The 27,867-nt window shown below is 50.3% G+C and overlaps 1 protein-coding gene across 11 annotated transcripts in view; it reads left to right on the forward strand.

Moving 5' to 3' along the window:
• Window positions 1–27,867, forward strand: part of ZNF280D (zinc finger protein 280D) — an 896,727-nt gene that overhangs the window by 156,758 nt on the left and 712,102 nt on the right. For all 11 annotated transcript variants that reach the window (XM_085644120.1, XM_085644117.1, XM_085644119.1 and 8 more), the window contains one exon: window positions 9,287–9,401. In XM_085644120.1, coding sequence (XP_085500246.1) covers window positions 9,287–9,401 — 115 coding nt within the window. The remainder of the gene's footprint in view (window positions 1–9,286; window positions 9,402–27,867) is intronic.

Here is a 27,867-nt window from a genome sequence, read left to right on the forward strand (position 1 = left end):
GCTGACGACACTCAACTGATTATCTCCCTCACCAAGGACCCCATCACCGCCAAAGCCAACCTCCACGAAGGAATGAAGGCCGTCGCCGACTGGATGAAGACCAGCCGACTGAAGCTGAACACGGACAAAATGGAGGTCCTTCTCCTAGTCTCCAACCCTTCAGCCTGGGACGACTCCTGGTGGCCGATGGCACTGGGGGCAGCCCCGACACCCACCGACCACGCACGCAACCTTGGAATCCTCCTCGACTCAACACTCTCCATGACCAAGCCTGTCAACGCCGTCTCCTCCTGCTGCTTCAACACCCTCCGCATGCTCCACAAGATCTACAGGTGGATCCCGACAGATACAAGAATAACAGTCACCCAGGCCCTCGTCAGCAGCAGACTCGACTACGGAAACGCCCTCTACGCAGGGGCCCCGACCAAGCTCATCAAACGACTACAACGCATCCAAAACGCCTCGGCGCGACGGATCCTCAACGTACCACGCCACTGCCTCATCACCCCCCACCTGAGAAACCTGCACTGGCTGCCCGTCAACAAAAGGATATCCTTAAAGCTCCTCATCCACACAGACAAGGGACTCCACAAGACCGGCCCAGCCTACCTCATCAAACGGCTTTCCTTCTACATCCCCAACCGCCAGCTCCGCTCTGCCGACTTCACACTCTCCACTGTCCCGCGCATCCGAAGAACAACCACCGGCGGGGGGGTCCTTCTCCCACCTCGCCGCCAAGACCTGGAACACCCTCCCACTGAGCCTACGACGGACCCAAGACCTGTTGACCTTCAGGAGGCTACTCAAGACCTGGCTGTTCGATCAGTAGCGCCCCCCCCCCCCCCCCCCCCTCCCCAACGCCTTGACACCCTCACGGGTATGTAGTGCGCTCTACAAGTGTTTGATTAATTGATTCCTGAAGCTTTTTACGTTCAAGTATTTTAGAATCAATCTTTTTATTGGGTGATACACTTGCCAAATACACAGCTCGGCTGCCTGCATCCATGGGCCGGCAGAGCGACACAATATATGCCATACACAGCGCCCAGGTAGACCACGCAAACCGAGATGAAAAACCGGACAGGCCAGCCAGGAATGCACTCGAAAATCCCAGGTTTAACGCAAGAACCCAAAACAAAACAAACAAACAAATCCCCACCCCCCTCCCGCCCCTCTCCGCATCAGCCTCTACCCACTACCCCGAAACCCTACGAGCCCACAATCTCAATCAATGGGGAATCAAACCTCCCTAGCGCCCCTTTCTGGTTCTAGCGGGATGAGTTGAAGAATTTGCAGGTATTTAGGGCACGTAACTTCCCGCATCTCCTTGGATAAAAGCTGCACAAAGGGGGCCCAGAGCTTCACATAATCCGATCCCTTCCCATTGATTCTAAGTGATAGGCACTCCATCGCCAGCAGATGCCAGAGCTTCCGAATCCAATCTCGCTGATCCGGCACAGCCGAGGAGCCCCACTGCGCCAATAGCACCTGCTGTGCCGCCAGCAGCGCCAGGGCCAGCTGCCTGCCCCGCAACAAGCGCAAGGGGAAGCACTTGGGGTGCGGAAGGCCTAACAACGTATGGACAGGTTCCCGCGGCAGTGTAATTTGAAACGCCTCATCATGGTCATCCAAGATCGTAGCCCAGTACCGAACCAGCTTCAGGCAACGCCACAACAAGTGCAACAGAGTGCCAGACTGCCCACACCCTCTCCAGCAAAGACCCGATTTAGCAGAGTCCCAAGAGTGAATGCGCGCCGGGGTATAGTACCAGTATGTCGCCACTTTATAAGCGGAGTCAGCCCCCGCCGTATCTGATGCCTTATGATGGGCGCGATAGAAGACCTGCTCCCACTCCTTAGCCGTCAATGGGCGCCCCAGCTCAGTCTCCCAACAAACCTGCGCCCTCGACCTCTGCTGCGTAGGACGCGCCATTAGGAGAGCATAGAGTTCCGAGATGAGCTTCCGATCATCTTTCTTGTAGATCAACCAGCGCTCAAAAGTGGTCAAGGGACGGGACATCAAGGCGAGTTACGAGGAAGGGACACCCAATGTGCAAGCTGTGCATGATGATGGGCGTCAGCGGGCGGTAGATCAAAATAGTCTCTGCGCAGGCGGGAGAATGGAATCGCACCATCCGGCTCCAGCAGGGAACCCACTCTCTTACAACTTGCCTCACGTCAACGCTGAAATACAGGTGACGCGCAACCCGGCGGAAAATCAGGATTGTCCACGATAGGCGTCGTAGGGAGGGGAACGTAGTCCACCCCCGAGTGCTCACTAGTTGATCCCATTCCTTAAGAGTCGGAGAAGTCACTGGGGAGGAGTAAAGACCCCAGGCCCTGTGCTTCCGTGGGAGCCAGAGCTCGCGCCAGATATTACAGCCCACAACCGTCTGGTCCATAAAAAGCCAATTCTTGCTAGAGGACGGTCGATTCCACTCCGTGATATACCGGAGGCAAGAGGCCTGGTAATACGCCAGCAACAGCGGAAAACCCAAGCCACCAGCAGCTTTCGGCGCAGTAGCGATTGAGAAGGCGAACTGTGGCCTCCTATTGTGCCACAAAAACTTATTGAGCAGGTCTTGCAGCTTGCGGAGGGAACCAGGAGGCGGCTGCGCAGGAAGCATCTGAAATAGGTAAAGGACCCTCGGCAACACCGTCATCTTGATCGCCGCGAGGTGCCCATACCAGGCCAGACCAAGCCGAGACCAATCTGCGAATGCTTTAGTGGTGTGCTCCACCAATAGCCTATAATTAAGGTGAGCGGTTTTGACGACGGACGGAGCCAAGCGCATCCCCAGATAAGAGATGTCAGAATGCACCCACTTGAATGCGAAATCTCTCCGCAAATCATCAACATCCTCGTCAGGGATAGAAAGATTAAGCACCATCTATTTGGAGAAGTTAACTTTAAAGCCCGCAACCGATCCAAAGTCCAAGGAGGTGCGCGGGCGGGTAAGAGAGAGAATAACATCGTCCGCGTAAAGGCTAATTTTGTGAATGCCTGCGCCGAATTTAAGGCCCTCAACCCCCGGACTCGACCATATGCGCTGCGCAAAGGGCTCCATATAAAGGGCGAATAACAGCGGAGACATGGGACACCCCTGCCTCGTCCCTCTAGTGATGGGAAAGGGTGAGGACCGACACCCGTTCACCCTCATGGACGCCCTAGGAGCGACATAGAGACAGTGCACCCAGCGAAGGAAATTCTGCTTGAAGCCAAAAGTACGCAGGACCGCAAACATGTAGTCCCAGTCAACCCGGTCAAAGGCCCTCTCAGCGTCAATGGAAAGGAGGCAGGCCGGGGTCCGAGACCGATGGACCAAGTCAATAAGATGGAGAAGACGTTTTGTATTGTCCCCTCCTTGACGCGTAGGAATGAACCCTGACTGATGCACGCCACCAGGATGCCCGCAAACAATTTAGCATCAACATTTAAGAGGGAAATTGGCCTATACGAGACGCAGTCCCGCGGGTCCTTCCCGGGTTTAAGGATAACCGTAATCACAGCTTCTGCCATAGTGGGGGTCACCTCCCCCGTCTCCAGAAAAGAATTAAAAAGACGAGTCAAGAGGGGAGCCAGCTCAGTACAGAAGGTCTTAAAAAATAGGGTGGAAAAACCGTCAGGCCCAGGCAACTTGGCGATCTTGAGGCGAGCAATCGCCGATATGACCTCCTCAATACGGGTGGTAGACTCCAAAGCATCAGCAGAAGCCTCAGACAACTGCGTGACACCACAAGAGGCGAGGTAAGCATCCTGGTCCGCCAGATCGGTCGCCTCCTTGGAGTACAAGTGCTGATAAAACTGCCGGAAAGACTCCACAATGAGGGCGTCAGCAGTTTGCTCCACCGCCCGAGCATCCCGAATAGACTGAACCGCCGCGCGTTGCATGTTCGCTCGAAGCCTGTGGGCCAATAACCTTCCCCCTTTATGCCGTAGACGTAACAGCGCATACTCTGCCCTGTCAAGATCCAGATGCTTCAGCATACGCCACTTCACCTCTAACTCTCGCCACACCCGCAGCGCTCCGGTGCGCTTATGGATGAACTCTAGGGCCCCCTCCTCATGTTCCTGTTCCGCCCTCTTTTCCCTACGGAGACACGCAAATGCAGCTGCCAGCGCAATGAACTCCTCCCGCACCACCAGCTTGACAGCTTCCCAGACCGCCGCCACCGACGTAGTGCCCTGATCGTTAACCGCCAAGTAAGTAATGATCGCTTCGCGAATCCGAGCAACTGTGGAGTCAGAGTTGAGCAAAGAATCGTGCAGGTGCCAGCCAGACTGGGAGGGATGGACCGCTGGAGAACTGAGATGCACAGAGATGAGGGGAATGATCGGACAGGGAGCGGGGAGCGACGGTCGAATCCGAGAGAGAGGGCAAAAGGGAGGTGGAGGCAAAGAAATGATCAAGGCGGGCATAAGTTTTGTGCGCCGCTGAATAGAAGGTATAATCGCGCTCAGTAGAGTGTTGTAGGCGCCATACGTCGTGCAGACCGTCATCGCTCAACCATTGTCTGCCCCCGGGGGAGAGAGCGCCCACTTGGTGCAATCGCTGCCCTGACCTATCAAGACACGCATCCATCACCACATTCAGGCCTCCCCCCATCAGTATCTGAGAATCAGGCGAGAATCAGAAAAGGTCCTCTTTAGGAAAGACTAGGTGGTCCTTCGGGGCGTAGATGGACCCCACAGTAAAGCACATGTTCCCCCCCCCCCCTTCACCCCCCCACTGCACACAAAGCGCCAAAAGGCTCCCTTTCACGTCAGCAACCTGGGCGAGAACCTTACAATGAGCATGCGCACTAAAAAGGATAGCCACCCCATGCTTCTTAGCCGCCCCGGAAGACCACACCTGCAGGGGGAAACAACGATCTTTCATCCGCTTATCATCCTTAGAGAGAAGATGAGTCTCCTGTAACAAACACACATCACCCTCCAAGAGGGATAGGATAGCTGAGCGCTTAACCAGATTATTTAAGCCCCGAACATTCAAGCTCACCATTTTAAGACTCTTGCTCATAAAAGACATGGGAAAGAGAGGCTATGATCAGGCGCACGAACCCAGAGCCAGTAAGGAGACTCACCAGTAAGGGCTCGGAAACAAACAACCCCCCACCCCAAAGAGGACTGATGCGGAGCCCCAACACATTCCCAAAAACACCCCGGACCCCCACCCCCTCCCTCCACCCCCAATCCCAAAGGCAACAAACACAGCAGACATAGGAAAGCCATTGCAGAACCCAGAACCCAAAGAGCCCAAAAGGAGACGACAGTCTAACAGATAGAGCCAACGGTATGGGGAACGTGGAACCCAGGAGGACAACCCCTCGGCACAAAGGGCATCAGCCATCCAACCCCACACGGCAGTTGACGACCAGCACCCCCCACCAAGGACCTCCGCCCCCCCCCCTTCGCCGCCAGAGAAAAAACACCTGATACTGCTCTAGAGCGTTCATGGAGCACCGTTGCTGTCCGTCACCTGCACTACCGAAGTGACCGCCGCCTCCCGTTCCAGGAGACTAGCGGACACATCGGGCCCCGAGGGCCGGGGTGAGCGGCCAACCCGCTGACAGCCATCCGAACGCCTACGCCACCGCGCAGGGCGTCGGCTACCCTAGCCGGAGAGGAGGGCCGCTCTAGTCCCAGAGCCACATAAGCTGCAGACAACGAGCGTAGCTGATGCAATTTGCCTTGGTGCTTAAAAATAAGACTGAGTGGATGGCCCCACGAGTACGGAATGTTATTCTCACGCAGGTGAGCAGTGATGGGTCTGAACTCCCTACGCTTCACCAGGGTGGAAGCAGCTAGGTCTTGGAAGAGGGTTGGTTGGTGACCACGGAACCGGATTGGGCTATGCTCACGAGCCTTGCGTAGAATCTGCTCCTTAAGCTGAAAGTCGTGCACGCACACAAAGATGTCTGGAGGGGGGGCCCTTGGACCCCTCAGCAAGCCAACGCGGTGCACGCGATCCATCTGGATGGCCCTCTCCGTCTCCTCCCCGAGAATCTGACGGAAAAGCTGGAGCACATACTCCCGGAGATCATCCCCCTCGCCCTTCCATGGCACTGCGCGGATTCTAATGTTATTCCGGCGGGACCGATTTTCAAGGTCCTCGACGTGGGCCTGCAAGTCTAGATTTTGCTCTCTGAGACGAAGGACCTCCTGCTGAAGCTGGTGCATATCGTCCTCGCGTCCTAAGTCATGCTCCTCCACGGTGGCGACGCGGTCCCTGAGAGCATCCACGTCGCGCCTCACCTCACGAAGATAAGATGAGATCTGGGAGCGGAGCTCCAGGATGTCCTCCTTAATGGCAGAGAAGAGGTCGAGCATAAAGGCCTTAGTAGCCGGCTGGTCACTGTCCTCAGGTGTTTGCGAGGGGGCAACCGGCTGAGAGGAGGCCTGCCCCCCAGATCGCTGCAGAGCATCCTTCGGAATCTTATCACGCCGAGCCTTAGTGGAAGACATGGCGGCTGCCCAGGTTCTCCACCGACCAACACAGGCAGACCGGCCCCTAGATTCGAAGCAGGGCGCCACGCACCAATACCACCCTGGCCCGGCTACAAAATGCTGACGGGGCACCAGCCCATTCCCCGACAGCCGACTTGCGGCCCGAACACCATCCCTGTTCAAGCAGCCAAGGCCCCTCAGTCGTGTGACAGCACGTGGCACACCAGCAACTGCAACAAGAGGCTTCCACCCTCCGGGCCCAGCAGGCTTCCACCGGCCCTCCGCCGAGGGGCACCAGCCACCTAGCACCGCCCGCCGATCCACAGGCCCAGGAACCAGGGACACTGGCCCCTCAAACCCCCAGCCAGGCCCTCCGAAACTCTGACAAGGCCGGGAGCCCCTGAACAGTCTCAGCTCTCCACCACTCAAGGGTGCCGCTATCCCCGAGGCCACCCGGAGCACGACCTCAGCCGTCGACCAGAGGGACCCCAGCCAGGACCCGGGCACACCCCAGTCTCTCCGCTCACACCATCCGCCAAAATGCGGACCGATCAGGCCTCACCACCGACCCCTCACTTAAGTGCACTGGGACAAAAGCGTCTCCCTCCGGACCACAGGCCAAAATGCAGGCCCCGGGCCAACTCCCTCCAAGGCCGCGCAGGTAACGCACCAACAGCTCCCTCACTGCACACCCCAGCAGCGACCGGTCCCCCGTCCGCCGAAATGCGGACCGAGCAGCACCCCCAGAAGCCAGCACTCACCGGGGTGTAGAGAGGCGCTTTCCACAGAGGGTGCGAAGCCCCGCCAGGTAGCGTGCGCCGGAACCAACCGCAGAGGGACCCTCCAGCAGATCCTCACACCTCGTGGCCCTCGCTGTCGCCAGCCGTCGTGAAGGAGGTCTGCACTAGCTCCCACCGCCGGCACCCTCAGGTCCATCGCCGGAGTCCGCTGGGCCGCCGGGTCGTAGCTGTGCCGGGACCGGAGGGCCCCGCTGGAGCCACCAAGCAACGTCCCACCTCACAGGTAAGCTTCAAGGCCTCAGAGTCCGCCGGCCATATCCCCACCAGCCGCAGGCCCACACGTGCGTCAACCGCCTCACCAATATATCAAGGCCATATTCGGCGGCCGACGCCGCCCGAACTTCACGTTTCGCGGGTCTCCACCAGCGCCCCCGCCTCCACCGGTGGCGCGTCAGTCAGCACCAGGCGGCCCGCGTACTCTGATCCCACAGGAGTCGCCTCCGTCGCCGCGCCCGCACCGCGGCCTGCCGGGCCGCAGCAAGACCGGGGCGGGGCAGGCTCGCGTCTCACACCGGAGCCCCGGTATTCCTCGAAACGGGGGCTCCGGGATCAGCCGGTACGTGGGCCACTCCAGCAGGCGACAGAGCAGAAGTTGATGGGCATCAGGGGACCGGATACACAAGGCGATAGGTGGCGGCGCCGGAGAGACGGAGAAACACGTCTCACTCGACCGGCATCTTAGCCACGCCCCCCCATTCATTTCACTCGGCCGCCATCTTAGCCACGCCCCCCGTTCAAGTATTTTAAAGAATGTGAGAGCAGGGTTTTGGCGTTAAGAGCTGTTGCTGATTTCATATGTTAAACCGTATAAGGCGGTTTCTGCAGCAACTATTGCTAGATGGGTATAATCAGTTATGAAGGAGGCAGGTGTGAACTTGAATGTTTTACAGCACATTCTCTAAGGGGTGCGATACCTAGCAAGACTTTTTCGTTAATGGTGGAAGTTTAGATTTCAGGAAATTGTATTTCAAACAAATTGAGCATGTTGCAAAAAAAGTTTTGAACATGCATAATGCTACCCTCCTGTCTTGCCATAAAATTCCAATTCTCATAGATGTATTGCATAGAGAATTGTTATTTTATTAAAGACAAGCAGGCGAGCATTATCCCTCCCTCCCACCTTGGGTTTGGGTTTGGAGTAAGAGGAGATGGGTTTTATGATGAGCGCTTTTTTGAGAAGTATATTGACTTAAGAAATCGTCTTTAGTAACTTAGTCTTAAATGTGTAAAAGTGATGGTTTAGAGTTTTGGTTAAATAAGTAATTTTTATTATTTACAGAAAGTTAGGATACATTTTTGTATTTGTGTGGTTACAAGACATAGTTACAGAAGAATCTATGTTTTGATCAAGAGGAAGTTTGGAGAAAACGAAAGAGGTAGAAGATGGTGGACGACAGGATCTTATGGGACCTTCGAGTTCTTTTCTATTGTTTGGTGTTAAGGTTCTATTCTAAAGTTCTTTAAAGTGCCGCTCAGAAGTGGTAAATAAAAGCAATATGCATAATGCTAGCCTCCTTATCTAAAATAAAATCACGATTTTCTATGCAATAATCTATGAGAATCGACATTCCCTGCCAACTCTCTCGCTGGCAGGCAGTCACACAATGCTACTGCCTGATCAGAGCAAACGAAAAGCTGCTCCCATGGGGTGGGAGCAATGTGTGGTCCCACTGTACATGAAATGGGTGCAGGCAGTGGAGCAAGTGAGGCTGCGCGGGCCACCCACCACTTGGATAAGCCAAACTGTCACAACAGAAGGGCTCTCCACTAGCATCAATAGTATGTCTTGACTTCTACCAATGCACCATTCAACATTTACTGAGTCCACAGCATGCCTTTCATTATCTTGATTTCTTTAGCACCAAGTGTGTTTTCTTTTTAGAAAGCTCAAATTAAATTCTTTTATCATAATTTATAATTTGAACAAAGTGTTACTAGATCCAGGTGAGTGTATATATAGTTCTGTAGTAAACACACAAAACTATTAAATAAGTTGTGTAACATTCAGAAATTATAGCTTCATTGTTGGTTTTTTCTAGGGCTACATTTTGACTTCTCCGTCAGTAACACAGAATAATTCTCAGGGTACAATGTTTGGTGTGCAACAAAAAGAAATTAAGCAATACCCGAGTAGTCCAACAATTCCTCTGGCTGGTGAGTAAATAAAATAGATTTTGAGGGGAATATGGGTTGGATGGGTGGGGAAGTGGACTTGGATTTTTGTGTTATGCAGTGAACTAAAATTATTTTTCCAGTCATTCTCTTTAGGGAAGTTATCTTGAACTTAACACTGTCCTAATGTTGCAAACTTCACAGTTTGATCCAATTTAAATCTGTTCATACTGCTTTGGGTTTCTGTACCATGAGAAAGGGGATTCACAGAAATGTTTCATCGGCGAAATCTGTTAGACTGCATTGTATTGGGATATATATGTAGAACATTGTGCCACAGGATATGTTTCTATGTTAAGCACAAATAAGTCTGAATTTTGATTGCTATTTTGCTTTAAATTCAGGCACTCTAAAGGGTACCTCATGGTCAATTATGTTCCCCCCCCCCCCCACTCATTTTTTTTTTTGTTTCTGAGTTTAACAAGGTATCGGAGCGCTTAACGTGAGCACTAGTTGCGTTACAGAAGGGCACATTCGTGTTTTGTTAGGCATGGGGAGATTAAGTGATATTCCCAGAATCGCAGAATGTTGAGCGTCCCTGCTGAAACTCGAACCTGCCGATACTCGAATCTGGTTTCCCCAGCTTCAAGGTCGACTGCTTCAGCTGTAAAGACACAACCTCTCTTCATTCATACTCTTTGGCCATTTTTTCGATCTGAGGCAACTGGAACCCCTCTCCACAGGTTTTTATTAAAGCCTAGTTGGCACACCTCTACCTGCCGATATGCACCCAAAGCTCCATTCCTGCTCTCTGTTGCATGAAAAGGCACTTTCTTTAAACACTCTGGACTTGTGTAGGTATTTATGTAGCACAAACCTTTTTAGGTCTCGCCTGGCGTTAGCAGCTCCCCATGCGAGGGCTTTTTGTAATCAATACTCTTTTGGAAGCTTCTGGAAGGGGACTTGAAGCCTCCCCCCCCGCCCCCCCCAATCTTTCTTTATTGTGTAGCGTCATCTTCCATGCGAAATGCTGGCTTCTGATTGTAAAGGAGGCTTCTTAGTCCCTCCTTGTTACCGCCTTGTCCACTTTTAGCGCCGTCCACCGGGACTGGATCTTTTACTTGCGGTGTTATACACTGTCTCCTTCATGTCGGTAAGCACTATGTTTTTGGCGCGCACCCAGATTTATAGTTCTCAGCGGTGCCTCTCCACTGGGACAGCAGACTCCCTGCCGCTGAGCGCCGTGCCTCGATCCCGTTTTATTTATATATATATCCGCTCATTATCGCAGACTGCTGACCTGTCCCTGACATTGCGCGCGCGAGCAGATGAAGGGCTCTGGCGATAGATGGGGGGGGCGGGGGGGGGCCCCCCCCTCTCCTTCATGTCGGTACACATTGTAGCTCCTATTAACTTGAATCGGATGCCACAGCGCTCTATGCAGCACACATTGTAGCTCCTATTAACTTAAATAGGATGCCACAGCGCTCTATGCAGCACACATTGTAGCTCCTATTCACTTGAATCAGATGTCACAGCGCGCTATGGAACACACACTGCAGGTCTTTTAACTTGAATCAGATGCCACTGTGCTCTATACATCCGGCATTGCAGCTGCTAGTGATCTGACTCAGATAGCAGTCGACTCTCTGGTCACTGTTCCTGCAGCTTCAAGCGTAGCATACAGGGACAGGCATCAGCCAGATCTTCTGCTGTGGGACAGTTGTTGTTTACAGGACTGAGCGAGGGCCACTGTGGTGTTCAAAGAGCGGGATCCTTCATTAGAGCATGCTGTAGCGGTCCTAAATTCTGAGGTATTTCCTAAAGGCTGGTTCATGGACATCTCACAGGAGCACAATTTACATCATAGTGACGTTTCAACAACCCTCACTGTGACCCTACTCGAGACAGCCACGTGGAGGCCATACATTGAAGTCAAATCCCACGTTTACCCTAGACTGCCTCCTTGCTTCTAAATCTCCCTGCTCAGAGTTGGCAGCCACAGCACGTGCTGTGGTTTAGACATGGTACCATCTGGAGAACTGGATGGGCAGTGTCATATGTTGCTTTTACTGTATGCCGAGAACAATCCCAGCGGATATTGCTGCGTTCCATGGAAATGTGATTTACAAACATGTAAACAAGAAGAACACGAGAGAAATATGTCACTTATTATCTGTCTGTGTTCAAGAATAATATGCATTATTTCATGCATTTAGTTATTCCTACACTAATTATGAACTTTTACTTATCTCAATTTCTATTACTGTATGAGTCATACAGTAATAGAAATTGTTGTTGACATTTAATATTAATATTCTCCAACTAAATGACATTCATGTGATCGAAAGCTGAAGATGAAAGCCCTGCACAGATGCAAGCTTACACCACACAAACAACATGGACATATTTGCTGCATGCATCCAACTCTCGGGTCTGTTTCTTAGGCTCAGAACTAGTTACATGCAGCTTACATAAGGAACTCTAAACCCACTGAGCTGTATCACTAGTATTAAAACCTGAGACCTGCCAATTACAGGCATTGCTTTTTTTTTTTAAACTCTTTTTATTAGAAACAATGCAGAGTTCAATCATATAGCACTTACATACATTGCAGTCCGTTGTTAAACATTCCCTTGACATTTTGCACATCATTATTATCCGCAGGCATAGGTATAACCGTATTCCCTGCGTTATTCTCGTATCTCCCCTCCCTCCTCCTCATCAGAAACCTCATCTGTCTGCAGCCTGGGTGGTTCACAGATGTAACCCCTGAACTTATTCCAAGCCCCCCCATACTTTATTCCATTTTCAAGGACATCCTCGATTGATGAACACTACTTTTTCGGCCACCATTGCTGTGTCCATGTCTTTGCACAATGCGGCGATTGTTGGCGACTCTTCCAAACCCCATTTTTGGGCAATATTACGCTTTGCAATCATTATTCCCAGTGTAGCCCAATCTTGTGCTGGGAGAGTAAGGTCATTCGGCTCCCAAACATTCAACAAACACCTCTTTGGTTCTGGCACCAGTGACACCTCCTCGATTTGTGATATTGTTCTCATTACCTTTACCCAGTATGCTTCGATCTTCGGACATTGCCATATGGTGTGATAAAACGTGCCCTCCTCCCCACATCCCCTCAAGCATACGGGTGTGGGGTCGCCCCTATTTTGCATAGGGTTAGTGTAGTGTAGTAGGTACGATGTAATATTTTGAGTTGCACTAATCTGAGTTTCGAGGGTATTCCCACTTCACGCGGGGACGCTATTGCCCCCTGCCATTCGGTTTCGTCCAGTTCCCCTACATCTCGGGTTCATTTTTCCCCGAGTGCCACCGTAGGATCAGGTAAATTGTTAACGAGCTTTTGATAGGTGAGGGAAGTAGCCTTTTTGTGCATGTAGTCAGTTAGTAGCCTATCTTCTAGGGGAGTGGCCTCTGGGACCTTGGTGCCGGGGGGTAAGGCTGTCTGTAGCGCATGTTTGATCTGTGTGTATAAATATTTCCGAGGGTGCCAACCCATACTGTTCTTTAAGGCGTTTAAATGTGACCACCTCCCCTTTATTCCATAGGTCACCCAACGTGGAAATGCCTATCTAATCCCATTGGGCAAACCCCTTACTGTTCTTGAGTCTCCCAAGCCGCCGTGTATGTCAAAGTGGAGTAAGCTGGGTTATAACTCCTTGCCAGCTCAATTTAGTGTGTGCCGTGTGCCATATGTTGACTGTCTGCAATGTAGGCCCGATTAACGAAGGGGTCGTGTTTTGTTGTAAAGTGCTGCCATAATTCCTTCTTCTCCCAACCCATGTCTATCTGCTTGGAACGCGGGGTCTGTTTGCGGGGCGTTTATCCACTGAGTAATGATTTTCAACTGAGCTGCCCAATAGTACAATTGTATATTTGGAAGGGATAGTAGCCTGGAGGTACTGGGAATGGCGTGTTTTCCAATGCGAACAGGAATCGGGGGAGCGCCATCATTTTTAAAAAAGCTGCTTTTCCTAGCAGTGTCAGTGGTAAGGCGCCCCAGTGTATCGCATTCCTTTTTAAACGCTCTAGGGGAGGTACTAGATTCCTTTTTAAGAATTCATCCGTGCTAGCCGTTATAAATACCCAAATGTTCGGGGCATGTGGGCTGCTGAATTCATATCTGTGCATAGATCGCCGCCTAGTGTTGGGTCCAGATGATTGCACATTGTCGTCCTGGAAGAGTCTTCGAAGTATCACGAGATAGGTGGCTCCTCCCCTGGACTACAGTGCGCATGGGCATCCTCAGATTGTTTTTTTTCCGCCATTGGGTTCGGATGTGCTTATCTTAGCTCAAGTTAGGAAAAACTTTATTTAGTCTTTAGATATCGTCGGTATCGTTTGCGTTCGTTATCGATAGATTATTTTATTCACCTCTATCGGATCGAGTTCGGTTCAAACAGAAAATCAACGTTGGAGGATGGAATCGAGGACTCCCTTCAAGAGATGTCCTCTATGTCACGCCAAATATCCACACGTCGATGTCCAGCCGGTGTGTAACAAATGTTTATCACCGGATCATGATGAAACCAAGTGTATGGCCTGCGCTCGGTTCCGGTCCAAGAAAACACTTCGGAATCGACGAGCGGCTCGATTGGAGGCCAACAAATCGGCGCCTACCCCGGTCAACATATTCGGTACCGAGGATGAAGATGTCGAGCGTCGAAGAAGTAGAATCTGATCCTGCTTCGGAGCATGACTCCCAATATTACGATGACGACGAGGAGATCTTCGAGGAAGAAGACGTAGTCGATGAGGTAGGAGATGACAATGAGGCCCTTGGGGCCGAGGAAGATAGCTCAGGCGAAGAGCTAAGCCAATCCGTCGATACGGAGGCCGGGGGACATAGTCTCCATAAGGCTCAGGTCGAGGGTTCGCCTGCAGGCCTTACCCAAGATCGCCCGGATCGTTCTACAGCCCCGCCTGCAGGCCCGGCTTTGAACATTACAAAAGAGCCAGAAATATCTAAAAACACTGGAGTCGATCCCGCAAAATCGGAACCAAAAGCTGCACCAGTAAAATCGAAACTGAAAGTGCAACTGGTCCTGGTCGGATCGAAGGCATCGAAACCTTCCAATCCGTCAACACAAAAGAAGGACATCGGAGCCGAACAACCTAACAAGGACTTCGGTACCGAGAAACCAAAAAAGGACTTCGGCACCGAGAAGCAAACGAAGGCCCTCGGTCCCGAAAAGACGCAAAGGCCTATGGCACCGAAGGTTGGGGCGCCGAAGACCAAAGTCAAGGTGGTCGATCAGACTACATCGACACCGAGGGGTGCTGAGACTGCAAAGATGCCCGATCAACAAAGCGTCGGCCCGAAACTTCGGATCGAAGCCCCTAAAACAGGAAAGAGACAGCGTCGAAGCCTGTCTCCAAAGAGCCTGTCGGATCAAAAGCACCGTCAACATCCATGTTAAAGCAGGTATCGGAGTCCCTAAAGCGCATCAGGGAACGGGACACTCTCGAACCGAAACAAGGCCCCGAACTAAAGAAGGTCGCCAAAGCTCCCTCAACGCCGGCGCCTATCACGTTTGGATTGCCACCACCAGGGACACCCAAGATGTTCGAACTTAGGAAGAGTATCGAGCACCCAAAAACAACGTCCACTGAAAGAACAGATGTTGAAGACTCACAGGAGCAGTTTATCGACGTAGATACTGGTAGACTGCTGTTCCGCAAGCGCAAAATTGTCCCAGTAAACACTTTGGATTCATACAAAATTCCACTCAAAAAGAAAATGGCGTCGGGTTCCACACCAGTGCTTGTGGAACCTTACCAAACATATAACCAGGAACCATAATACTTTTCTCCCACACACTCGGAGGCGGATGCAGGAGACGGCTATTATGAGGATACCACTTATCCTATGGATAATGACCCTGATGACCAACAGCACGACCAGGATCAAGCATGGGGAGACCCTAATGACCATGGAGACACACAAAATGCTCCTGACACTCATGTTTCTAATATAAAACCATCTCCCGCTGAAGATACTGCTGCTTTTAATGCCCTCATTGAACGAGCAGCTGCCAATCACGGAGTGGAACTTCATTCTGACTCTGTGGAAGAGGATTTCTTGGTGGACACGTTCTCAACATCAGAAAGAACGGTCAAGACTCTACCAATGCTAAAAGGGGTTCTTAAACATGCTAAAGACATCTTTAAGGAGCCAACAAGAACACGGGTATTAAACCCAAGAATAGAAAAAAAATACAGACCAGCCCCAGGAGACCCTATGTACATTAAGGGTCAATTGCCATTAGACTCAATGGTAGTCTCTAATGCTCGCAAAAGAGCAAACTCGCAGACTACAGGTGATGCTCCTCCTCCAGACAAGGAGTCCAAAGTGCTTGAAACATCAGGAAAAAGGGTGGCAGCACAAGCAGCAAACATCTGGCGCATTGCCAACACCCAGGCACTCCTAGCCAGATACAACAGATCCCACTATGATACCCTAGACACACTTATAGAACACCTACCAGATGACTACAAGGAGGGAGCGGAGCTCCTCATCAGAGAGGGACAACTCATTACAAATGCGTCCATCAAATGCGCACTAGATGCAGCTGACACTGCAGCAAGGGCAATCAACACTAGTGTGATGTTGAGGAGGCACGCATGGTTGAGAATATCAGGTTTCAAACCTGACATTCAAACTAATATCTTGCATCAACCAGTCAACCCAGACTTTTTATTTGGCCCAGAAGTTGACGCCACACTAGAAAAGATTAAAAAGGACACTGAAACTGCAAAATCAATGGGGGCTCTACAATCGCAGCAGTTTCGGAGTGGCTCCTTTCATCGCCCCAGGAATGCAGGAGCAGCTAAAGGTCAGGGGTCCCAGCAGCAGTACAATAAAGGAGGTACCCAGAGTACCTATAATAAGAACAATAAGGGTGGATACCGTGGATCCAGCACCAAAGGCAGAGGCAAAGGCAACAATAATACCAGGTCCTCCGCCAATAACAAACAGTGACGTCTTGTCACTGCCCCCCGACCACATAACACCTGTCGGGGGGAGAGTACAACAGTTCCTGAGAGTCTGGAGATCCATCACCACAGACAGGTGGGTCACAGACATTGTCCAGTACGGTTATTGTCTAGAATTAACATCCAATCCACCCAACATACCACCAAGACACCGTCCTATGTCCGCAGAGCACTTAACATTATTGCAGCAGGAAGTACTAAGTATGCTGCAAAAAGGAGACATAGAGCCCGTGCCTGCAAAACAACAAGGGTCAGGAGTGTACTCTCTGTACTTCTTGATCCCAAAAAAGGACGGGTCTCTAAGACCTATACTGGACCTAAGACCTCTCAACCAATACATTCTGTTAGAGCATTTTCATATGCTCACCCTCCAGCAGGTTCTGCCGTTACTCAGTCAGGGAGACTTCCTAGCAACACTAGATTTAAAAGATGCGTATTTCTACATACCCATACACCCATCACACAGAAAATATCTCAGGTTCACTATTCAGGATCAACATTATCAGTTCAAAGTTCTCCCCTTCGGAGTAACAACAGCACCCAGGGTCTTTACCAAATGCCTGGCAACAGTGGCTGCACACTTACGGAGACAGCACATTCACGTCTTCCCTTACCTGGGCGACTGGCTTGTTCAGACAAAGTCAGCCCAGCAGTGTGCCAGCCACATGTCCCACACCATTCATCTTCTTCACAGTCTGGGATTCTCACTAAATTATCCAAAATCACATCTTCAACCCGCCCACGTACGGCAGTACCTGGGCGCCACCATAGACACTCTGGCAGCCAAAGCTCAGCCAAATCTTGTGAGGATCAACAGCATACAACTGCTGATAAAAAAAATTCAGACCTCAACACTCCCTTCCAGCGCGAGTGTTCATGCAGTTGATAGGCATGATGGCCTCCTACATCTTCATAGTCCCGCACGCGAGACTACATATGCGCCCGCTTCAGGAGTGCTTGGCACGTCAATGGAATCAGGCTCAGGGTCAGTTGAAGGACCTAGTGTTGGTGAGCGGTCGGGCATACAACTCTCTGCATTGGTGGAATCCACAAAACCTTTGCAAGGGCCGACCGTTCCAAGAGCCTGTTCCACAAATAATACTGACAGCGGACGCCTCTCTCCAGGGTTGGGGAGCTCATGTACTCAATTACACAGTGCAGGGACTATGGACGACACAGCAAAAGAGGATGCACATCAACCTTCTGGGACTGATGGCGAGCTTCCTAGCCATGAAGGCATTCAAAGTACACTTATGCAACAAAGTCGTGTTGATCCGGACGGACAACATGACTGCCATGTACTACATACAAAAGCAGGGAGGAACACACTCTCCACAGTTGTCTCATCTGGCTCAGAGCATGTGGAAGTGGGCCATTCAAAGGAACATGTTCCTCATGGCGTAACACCTCCCAGGCAAAGACAACCAGATGGCGGATCTGCTCAGCAGACACAGCCACCAAGTACACGAATGGGAGCTACATCCATCAGTACTTCAACCATACTTCCAACAGTGGGGTCATCCAGAGATAGACCTTTTCGCCACAAGGGAAAACGCAAAATGCCAAAGCTTTGCCGCCAGGTTCCCGCATCCACAGTCACAGGGCAATGCGATATGGATGAACTGGTCAGGCAGATTAGCGTATGCTTTTCCCCCAGCGCCATTAATACCGCTAGTGGCACACAAACTGAGGCAACACTCAATGACGCTCATCCTGGTTGCTCCAACGTGGGCACACCAGCCATGGTACACCACGTTTCTAGAACTTTCCGTGGTGCCGCATCAAAGGCTGCGGCTAACACCCACACTTCTAACGCAGAACCATGGCGAAATTCAGCACCCAGATCCGCAACAGCTGAACCTGGCGATCTGGCTCCTGAAGTCTTTGAGTTTGGCTACCTGAACCTGCCTCCTGAATGTATGAATATCATCAAGGAGGCCAGGAGACCCACAACCAGAGCTTGCTATGCAGCTAAATGGAAAAGATTTGTCATTTACTGTAAAAACAATCACATTAACCCGCTGGATGCATCCATTCATAACATCATCTGTTACCCGCTACACTTATACCGGTGCAATCTGGCATACAGCTCCATACGTATACATCTAACCGCAATAGCAGCCTATCTTCAGAACAGGCAGCACCTCTCTTTATTCAGAGTGCCTGCCATCAAAGCCTTCTTAGAGGGACTCAAAAGAGTGATTCCTCCAAGACACCCACCGGCACCAGTGTGGAACCTAAATGTGGTCCTCACCAGACTGATGGGTCCACCTTTTGAACCTCTACATTCATGTGAGATTCAGTTTCTCACCTGGAAAGTAGCTTTCTTAGTGGCAATCACTTCGTTGAGAAGAGTTAGTGAACTCCAGGCACTAACCATTCAAGAGCCATTCATACAGGTTCACGCAAACAGGGTCGTACTACGTACCAACCCCAAATTCATGCCTAAAGTGATATCGCAGTTCCACATGAATCAGACTATTGAACTGCCTGTTTTCTTTCCAAATCCAGAAAATGTCGCTGAGAGAATGCTCCATACACTAGATGTAAAGAGGGCCCTCATGTACTATATAAACAGAACAAAGGATTTTAGGAAAACAAAACAACTGTTCGTTGCCTTTTCTCCACAACACAAGGGCAACGCCATTTCCAAAGCAGGGCTAGCCAGATGGATCGTTACATGTATTCAAATTTGCTATAAAAAAGCTAAACGCACATTAACGATTCCTCCAAAAGCCCACTCAACACGAAAGTTAGGGGCATCCATGGCTTTCTTAGGGAACATTCCTTTAGAGGAAATATGTAGAGCAGCCACATGGTCCACTATACATACATTTACCAAACACTATTGTGTAGATGTACACTCAAAACAGCAGGCAGCTGTAGGACAGGCTGTTCTCAAAACCCTTTTTCAGACTGCTGCAGCTGGCACGGGCAGCCGCCGCTAATGGAGGGACTGCTATATATTCTATGCACAGATATGAATTCAGCAGCCCACATGCCTCGAACCGAATATGCTACTTACCAGTATGCATCTGTTCTTGGCATGTAGGGCTGCTGACATTCATATCGCCCACCCTCCTCCCCGGCGCCTGTAGCGGCTGCAGCACTCAGAATTACTGTATAGCATGGTCATCACTTACTATATCTACTCCATCACTGCCACAATGGGGAAAAACAATCTGAGGATGGAGAGGATGCCCATGCGCACTGTAGTCCAGGGGAGGAGCCACCTATCTCGTGATACTTCGAAGACTCTTCCAGGACAACAATGTGCAATCATCCGGACCCAACACTAGGCGGCGATCTATGCACAGATATGAATGTCAGCAGCCCTACATGCCAAGAACAGATGCATACTGGTAAGTAGCATATTCGACTTAAATGTGCCCTCAGCGATCTGCAATTGGCAATCTCTAGGAAGTTGTGGCGGTGGGCCATGAAGTACAAATGAGATCGATTTGGACCAGTTTATGGTATAACTAGATGCCCGACCAAAGAGTTCACAAATATTTAGGAGCACCAGAATGGAGTGCTCAGGGGAGGCCATATATAACAATACATCATCCGCATATAACAAGATGCGGTCCTCCCATCCTTCCGCCCACCCAATCCCTCGGATCATCGGTTCCATCTAATCCATGCCGCCAGTGGTCCCAGCACAAGGGCGAACAGCAGCGGTGACCGTGGGCAACCTTGGCGCGTGCCACGTGTCAATGGGAAATCTTTGGATAGGTGGCCGTTTGCCGTAACATGTGCCAGTGGTTTAGCATTTAATAAGCGTATCTACGTGCAGAACTTGGGCCCAAACCCTAGGTGAGTAAGCACTGCGAAAAGGAAGGGCCATTCCACCATATCGAATGCCATTCGGGCATCCAAGGGAAGGATGACAGCTGGCTCTTGGATATACGGTATACGGGCTATCAAGCGATGTATGCGTCTCCGTGTTTCTGCCCGGCATGAATCCTGACTGATCTAGGTGTATTAGGGTCGCAAGGTGCGGAGTCAGTCTTGTAGCAATGAGTTTCGCATGGATTTTAGCCTCCGTATCGATTTAAAGATATGGGGTGATATGAGGCACAGTCTTCAGGGGGCTTTCCGGGTTTCGGGATTGCTACTATGGTGGCCATCCGCTGATCTAGTGGGAGTTCTCCTGCCTGCAAGCTATCACAATAAATATGCAATAGATGCGGGGCAATTATCCCAGCTGTCTTTTTATAGAGGTCAATGGGTATACCATTGGGTCCCACTGCCTTCCCTGAATGTAGAGCTCCGATTGCCACCTGTATCTCCTCGGCCGTAAAATCGGTCTCGAGCGTGAGAGCCGCCTCTGGCATGAGCTTGGGCATATTAATATCATGTATATAGGTCAGCGCCTCTTCTGTAGTCCTGGTGGACAGCGACGTGTAAACCTGTTGAAAGTGGTGAGCTAGTGTGCATACTATTGTCTGTGGATCAGCTACCAGTAGACCATCTAGTGTACGCATTTGTGCTATCCATTACTGGGGAGTGATCTGATATGCCCCAGGGTCGGATTTCAATATTTACCACGTTTCTCAAACTGTCTGCTGACGCGAGGAAGTAGTCTATTCTGGAAAGGCTATTGTGAACTCCAGAGTGAAAAGCAAATTGTCGTGCTGTGGGGTGGCGGTATCTCCATACATCGGTGAGCCCAAGTGCGTCTAGAAAGCCCCCATATGAGTGATGCCAGTTGTGTGTACCTTTGTGGGGTATCGGTCTAGGGCCCCATCAATCGTGGCATTAAAGTCTCCCCCAATCAGTATTTCCCCCTCCGGAAGAGCAAGCAGGAAGTCACTAAGTGCTGGGAGTGTCACAGCGTAAAGGGCTGGAGGAACGTAGACTGATACTATATTATTAGGTCGCCCCTCCCATTGACCAGCAATAGCCGCAAAGCGGCCATAGTGGTCCGACTTTGTCTGATGTATTATTAGCGGCGACTGCTTTCTGATTAATATACCTACTCCTCTTGAACCAGAGAAACTCGGAATGTACTACCATTTTGAACCCCCACCTATCTAGTGCTTTGCAAGTGGTGCCGGTTAGATGCGTCTCTTGCAGGAGGGCGACCGTCGGCGAACATAGTTTTAAACACTGCAAGACTAAACCTCTCTTTATTTTGTCCCCCAGGCCATGCACATTCCATGTAATCAGCGATCGGGGAGTTACTTCCGGCACGGGGAACGTCTGCGGATTAGGCTCTTGTGGATCCTGCGTTGTCATTACTGGTATAATGGATATGCGCTGTCACGGATTCGTGTCTGCAATGTGCCTGGTGTGCCATGTCTGAGAACGTCTCATATATGTGTCCTTTTGGAAACTGCAATCAAAAAAGAACATAACCATATTAAACATCCCCCTCCCTCCACCCCCCTCCCTGCCTCCCTGCTTGACGGAATTAAAACTACCTGCCACCCCAACTGTGCAGAGTGCTTAGTGCCCGTCCCCGTTACCATAACTTGGGGTTGAGAGTTTGCGTCCGCTGTGTATTAGAACCCCCCACCCCCCGGCGACCTCATTAAGCGCTGCTTCTCTTCCCTTTTTGTTATATAGTATGGAGCATCGTTTCAAAGAGGGTAGGTCTCTACGGTGACCCCCATTAATTTCTGTATGTGGTCAACACAGTCCCCCCATGGCTTATAGTCAGTTCAGGGGGAATGTCTCAAGTTTCAGCCAGTCGATGCCATGGTGGCCTCAGGTTGCGAGAGGCCAACAGGGTCCAGTTGGTTGCCTCCCTTTTATACATATCGTCACAGTTCTGCTTCAATGCAAGACAGTCTAGTAGGTTCCCTCACTCTTGTTCTTCTCTCCTCATGTGTTCTCTGCGGTGCGTCTCCTGTCCTCCCGATCTTCCCGATCATGTGGCCTTCCGCCATCCCTCCAGCCATTCTTGTACGTCTTCTGGCGTAAGAAAAAAACACGTTTTCCCTCCTGCTTCCACCCTTAACTTCACCGGGAACATCATGGAGTACTTAATCCCTCGGTCTCCAAGGGTCTTCTTCACGTCAAGAAATCCGCGACACTGCCTAGAGACTGCTGCCGTGTAATCCGGGAAAATGGTGATTGTAGCATTGTCGAGGCATATCGGGGGAGCAGTACGTGCAGTTTGCAGTATTATATCTCTGTCTCGAAAGTTGAATATACGGGCCAAAATGGGGCATGGAGGCGCTCCCGGTTTTGGTCGTCCCCCGGGGACACGGTGCACCCTCTCAACGGAGAAGTAGTTGGATAGGCCTTGTGGTTGGAGGTGATTGGTGATGAGGTCTTCAACAAAGAGATCATGGGCTGGGCCACCCGTTCGTTCTGGTACACTAATAAGGCGGATATTATTCCTCCGCGATCGCCCTTCTTGGTCTTCCAGCTTTGCAGCCATCAGCTTATTTTCCGCCATGAGTTGGGTCACTTGTTTTTTCAGAGTGGCCGTGTCGGTCACTAGAGTTGTCGTAGTTTCCTCCACCTCCATTATTCTAGTGGACAGTTTATTAAAGTCGGCTCGGATCAGGGAGTCTTCCACCAAGAGAGCCCCAATGCGTGTGTCCACCTTGGTCAGTGTGGCCATAATGTCTTGTAGGGTTACTTCTGGTGGCGCAGCACTAGTTAGACTTGGTGCAGGCTGGGCTTCCTTATCTTCAGGGTCCGTCTGCGATTTGGAGTAGGCATATTTTTCCAGCTTTGTCTGGTTCAAGCCTCTCGGATTCCTGTTACACATCCTGGCTGTCAGAGTGAGTGTGCACCCGCTTTGGGATCGAGGGCAATATTCACCGCCGCCAGCCAGAGGGTTAGTCAGACCTCCGCGGCCTGTCTGCTTTCCCACCCCTTCTCCTCTCTTCCGGTGCCTTCACAGTTGCTCCCAGATCGATGATAGTCTTGTGTGTTTGGCCCTTAATTCTGACTCCACAGAGGGACGGAGGAACACTGTCACTTGGGAGCGCTCTTCTCCCTTACAAGATTGCTGCAAATCAGGCACTCTCCTCTCGCCGTCCCCTATGCTGGGGTCTTTGTGGTGGGGTTGCATCGCGGTGGTGTAGCTGTGCACCCGCCACACCACTTACATCATCGCAACCAGTATAACAGTTGGTAATGGTAATGGTAAGGATATTTCTAAAGCGCTGTCATTCATCCCAAAGGATATCATGGCGCTAAGATTGACAGAGTGCAGAGTGTTGCCGAGAATAGACAGGAAAGTTAGCAAGTGTTGGGGAACAGCATGGTTTTAAGTTTTTTCCTAAAGGTGAGGTAATCATCAGTGAGTCTTAGGTCTGTTGATAAATTGTTCCACAGATTTGCGGCTAAGTGTGAGAAAGCACGGCCTCCTGTCCTGACCTTTTTTATACGGGTGGTTACTGCTCTTGCAGCGGTTTGGGATCGGAGGTTTCTGTTTGGTACATAGAAATTGACTCTATGTTTTAGAATGTTCGGGCCGGTGTCGTGCAGGACTCTGTGAGTAATGCACAGTATTTTGAAGGCGGCCCTTTCTCTCATTGGCAACCAGTGTAGGGTTCTCAGGCAGCTAGTCGCTGAGTCATATTTTCTCTTGTTGCATACAGCTTTCGCTGCCGCATTCTGAACAAGCTGTAGTTTTGAAAATAGGTAATCTGCCATGCCGACAAATAGGGAGTTCCCGTAATCCAGTCTACTAATTAATAGTGACTGGACTAAGATCTTTCTGCATTCCAAGGGAATCCAGGGAAATACTCTTCGAAGCATTTTCAGAAGTGCAAAGCTTTTGCCGCAAGTAATTGATACATGGTCTTTCATTGATAATGCATTGTCAATGTGGACTCCCAGATTCTTCGCCTTCTGAGTTGGTTTGGGGGGTGTGCCAAGACTGTTGGGCCACCAGGTATCATCCCAAAGCTGCTGGGAAGCGCCGAATAGCAAAATCTCTGATTTGTCAGCATTTAACTTCAAACAGTGGTTTTGCATCCAACTAGATAATTCAGAAAGACAGTTGTGCAATCTGTTTTTAGTGCCACTTCACCATTTAATGCAATCATAAGTTGCGTATCATCTGCGTAGGAGCAGATGTCTACGCCCCACTTCTTCCCGATCGCAGCTAGTGAGGAGACATAAACATTAAATAGCGTTGGGCTTAATGATGCCCCCTGTGGTACACCATATTTAATCTTTCGGGGAGTGGAAGAAAAGCCGCCAAGTCGAACCGATTGCAGTCTGTCAGTTAGAAAGGAATTCAACCACCGCAGGGCTTTTTCCTGTATTCCTTTAGCAGCTAATGTTTTTATCAGGAGGTTGTGGGATACGGTATCGAAAGCCGCTGATAAGTCTAGCAATATCAGGGCCACCGTTTTACCCCTATCCACCTGGTTTCTGATGTCGTCGAGTACTGCCAAAAGGGTTGTTTCAGTACTGTTGTTGGACCTGAAGCCCGTCTGTGAAACGTCAAGCAGGTTGTTAGCTTCCAAAAATTGTGAGAGTTGCTTGTTCACCAGTTTCTCCAAAACTTTTGAGAGGTATGGTAACTGTGATATGGGTCGGTAGTTAGCTGGGTTTTTTATATCTGTACCTACTTTTTTTAGTAAAGGCGTAACCACTGCTGTTTTCCAAATAGTTGGAAATTCCGCCTGGTCGAGAGACATGTTGAAAAATTGTGTCACTATTGGGCAAATGAGAGGAATTATTTGTAGGAATATGTGGTGTGGACATGGATCCAGTGGAGAGCCTGATTTAATTTCAGACATGACCTTGGCTACTTGCTCTTCTGAAAAAGGCCCGAAGGCGGGACAGCTAGCCAATGTGCAGGACTCTGCATCGGTGTGCTGCTCTGGCGATACCGGATCGGTACTTGAAAAGGATGAATAGATTTTATCGATTTTATCAAAAAAGAAATTACTAATTTCGTTGCATCTTTCCTGTGAAGGTGACAAATTTGTTGTAAGGCCAGGGGGAATGCAAAGTTCTCGAACAATTTTAAAGAGTGCTTTAGAAGAGTGTTTATGTTCGAAAATTTGTTGTGAAAAGTAATCTTTTTTTGCTTTTCGTATGGCTGTATTGTAAGCTTTCAGTTCCTTTTTATAAATGTCTGTCAATCATGGTTTTGCTTAACCTCCATTTGTGCTCCAGCGTGGTGCATTTTCTTTTAAGAGTTTTAAGATCCGGGCTATACCACTTTTCTGAGATCGTTCGTCTAGATTTAGTTTTGGTAGCGTTCGTGGAGCAGTGTTAAAGAGCATCCCCGATGCTTTTTTGTAGACCATAAATTTCTTGCTCAATTGATGAGCCCGGGTTGGTCTTAAAATGGAAGTGCTGTTGGAATTTTTCCAATGAAATTTTTTTCCAGTTTCTATTTGTGGCCTGTGCCTGTATTATTGGTCTCGTGTTTTTTATGGGGACGCTGATGGTGAAGTCAATCCTGAAATGATCAGTCCATGTGAGAGGCACAATGTTGTTGATAGTTGCGGACTTAATATTCGTAAATATCAGGTCCAACATGTGTCCCGCTCTATGGGTGTCTTGGTTGACTAGTTGGGTTAATTGCAGGATTTCCATATTATCTGCAAGATGCTTGGTAAGTGAGTTAGTATGTAACTCGAAATGAACATTAAAATCTCCTAGTACTAAAATATTTTTGTGTTTTAAACAAACGGGAAGTATCTGAGAAAGAAGCTGCATACTGAATTCTACTGTACTTCCTGGAGGGTTATAGATAGTTGCTCCTCCCATCAGTGGGTACGTGCCTAAGGAGACTGAGTAAATCATTACTTCGTGTTTGCTATCTTGGACAGGCACTTCTTGGGTGCAAGTAAACTTTCCTTTAAATAGCAGGGCAACCCCCCCACCCTTTTTTTTGGGTCTATTTAAGTTAAGGATTTTATAGCCTGTGGGGAGCGCTATTGCAATATCAGGAGTACTGTGCGTGTCGAGCCAGGTCTCCGTAAGGAACACTAGGTCCGGTTGCTTTTGATATAGGGTGTCCCACAGTTCAACGGCGTGTTTAGGAAGGGATCGTGTGTTAAGATAGATACAGGATATATCTAGTATGGAAGGATTTTGTTTGAAGAGATCGTCTTTGGGTTTGTTTTTCCAGCTGCATGTACAGCAAACAAATGAGCCCGTGATGTTAGTGGGTTCCACTTTAGCACATTGTGAGTGGTCCTGTAGGGGCTTAGTATCAAGTGACATTAATTTGTCTTTGGTGTACATCAGTCGCCATGTGTTTGACTTGTCGATGGTCTGTGCGGCTGAGTTGGTAGCCCCCAGCCCCGTGCAGGCGCGGACGGGCGCAGACGGACTTGTCTTTGGCGCGTCTTCGGCGCGCCATCGACGCGCCCGCTGCGCTTCCTGCCGGGGTGAGGCATTTATGGCCGTAGGGGTGGGACGGGCCGAGCGCTGTGCCGCTCGCCTCGTCCTCACCAAAGATGGCGGCCTTCGCTCTAGTCCCCGGCAGCGCCCGGTCGGCTGCGATGGGGCGGGCAGGCTCGTGGGGAGAGAACAAGAGAAGCAAAGTTCAATACCCAGGTAAGAGTGCCCCAAACTAAGCGATTCTGTTTCCAAGGCAGGTCGCGTACAGTACACAATAACACTTAAAAGAAACCTTAAAAGCAGTTAAAATACTGTTAAAAGTTGTAATTTAAAATCCGTTCTCTCACACAATCACAAGTCCCGGCTTCCGCCTCAGGACCTCAGCAGTCGCATGCAACTGTCAATCGGTGCACGCGCTCCAAATTGGTGATTTTGAAGGATTAGGGGTGGGAGGGGCCGAGCGCTGTGCCGCTCGCCTCGTCCTCACCAAAGATGGCGGCCTTCGCTTTAGTCCCCGGCAGCGCCCGGTCGGCTGCGATGGGGCGGGCAGGCTCGTGGGGAGAGAACAAGAGAAGCAAAGTTCAATACCCAGGTAAGAGTGCCCCAAACTAAGCGATTCTGTTTCCAAGGCAGGTCGCGTACAGTACACAATAACACTTAAAAGAAACCTTAAAAGCCGTTAAAATACTGTTAAAAGTTGTAATTTAAAATCCGTTCTCTCACACAATCACAAGTCCCGGCTTCCGCCTCAGGACCTCAGCAGTCGCATGCAACTGTCAATCGCAACAGTTCTGGGCGGGGGAGGGGGCTTAGAGGTTAGTTCTCCCCTAGGTCAGTTCAGGGATGGAGGATAGTTTTTGTATGAGAGCGCTGTGCTCTCTGACAAGATGGCGCCTGCTAAAGTAGTTTCCCTCGGATTTTTGTGTTTCTGGGGCCTTTTGAAGGGGTTGCACGGTGTCTGTGCACCCGCGCTTCAGTTGTGCTGTGCTGCTGGTGTACTCCCGCAGGTATCGCAATGCTGGGCGGGGGGGGCCTCTGGATTCACGCGCCCACCCGCACCTGCCACGGAGCTGGGCCCCAGCTGCGTACCGACCGGAGAGCAGCGTGCGCTTCACAGGCAGCAGCGCTTACCGGATCTCTTCAGTGTAGAGCGTCCCTGAATGCTGCCGCTCCCGGTGACCTTCCGCCACCTCGTCCTTCAGTTTGAAG

The sequence above is a fragment of the Triturus cristatus genome, chromosome 3_1 (genome assembly GCF_964204655.1).
Source record: "Triturus cristatus chromosome 3_1, aTriCri1.1, whole genome shotgun sequence".
NCBI lineage: Eukaryota > Metazoa > Chordata > Amphibia > Caudata > Salamandridae > Triturus > Triturus cristatus.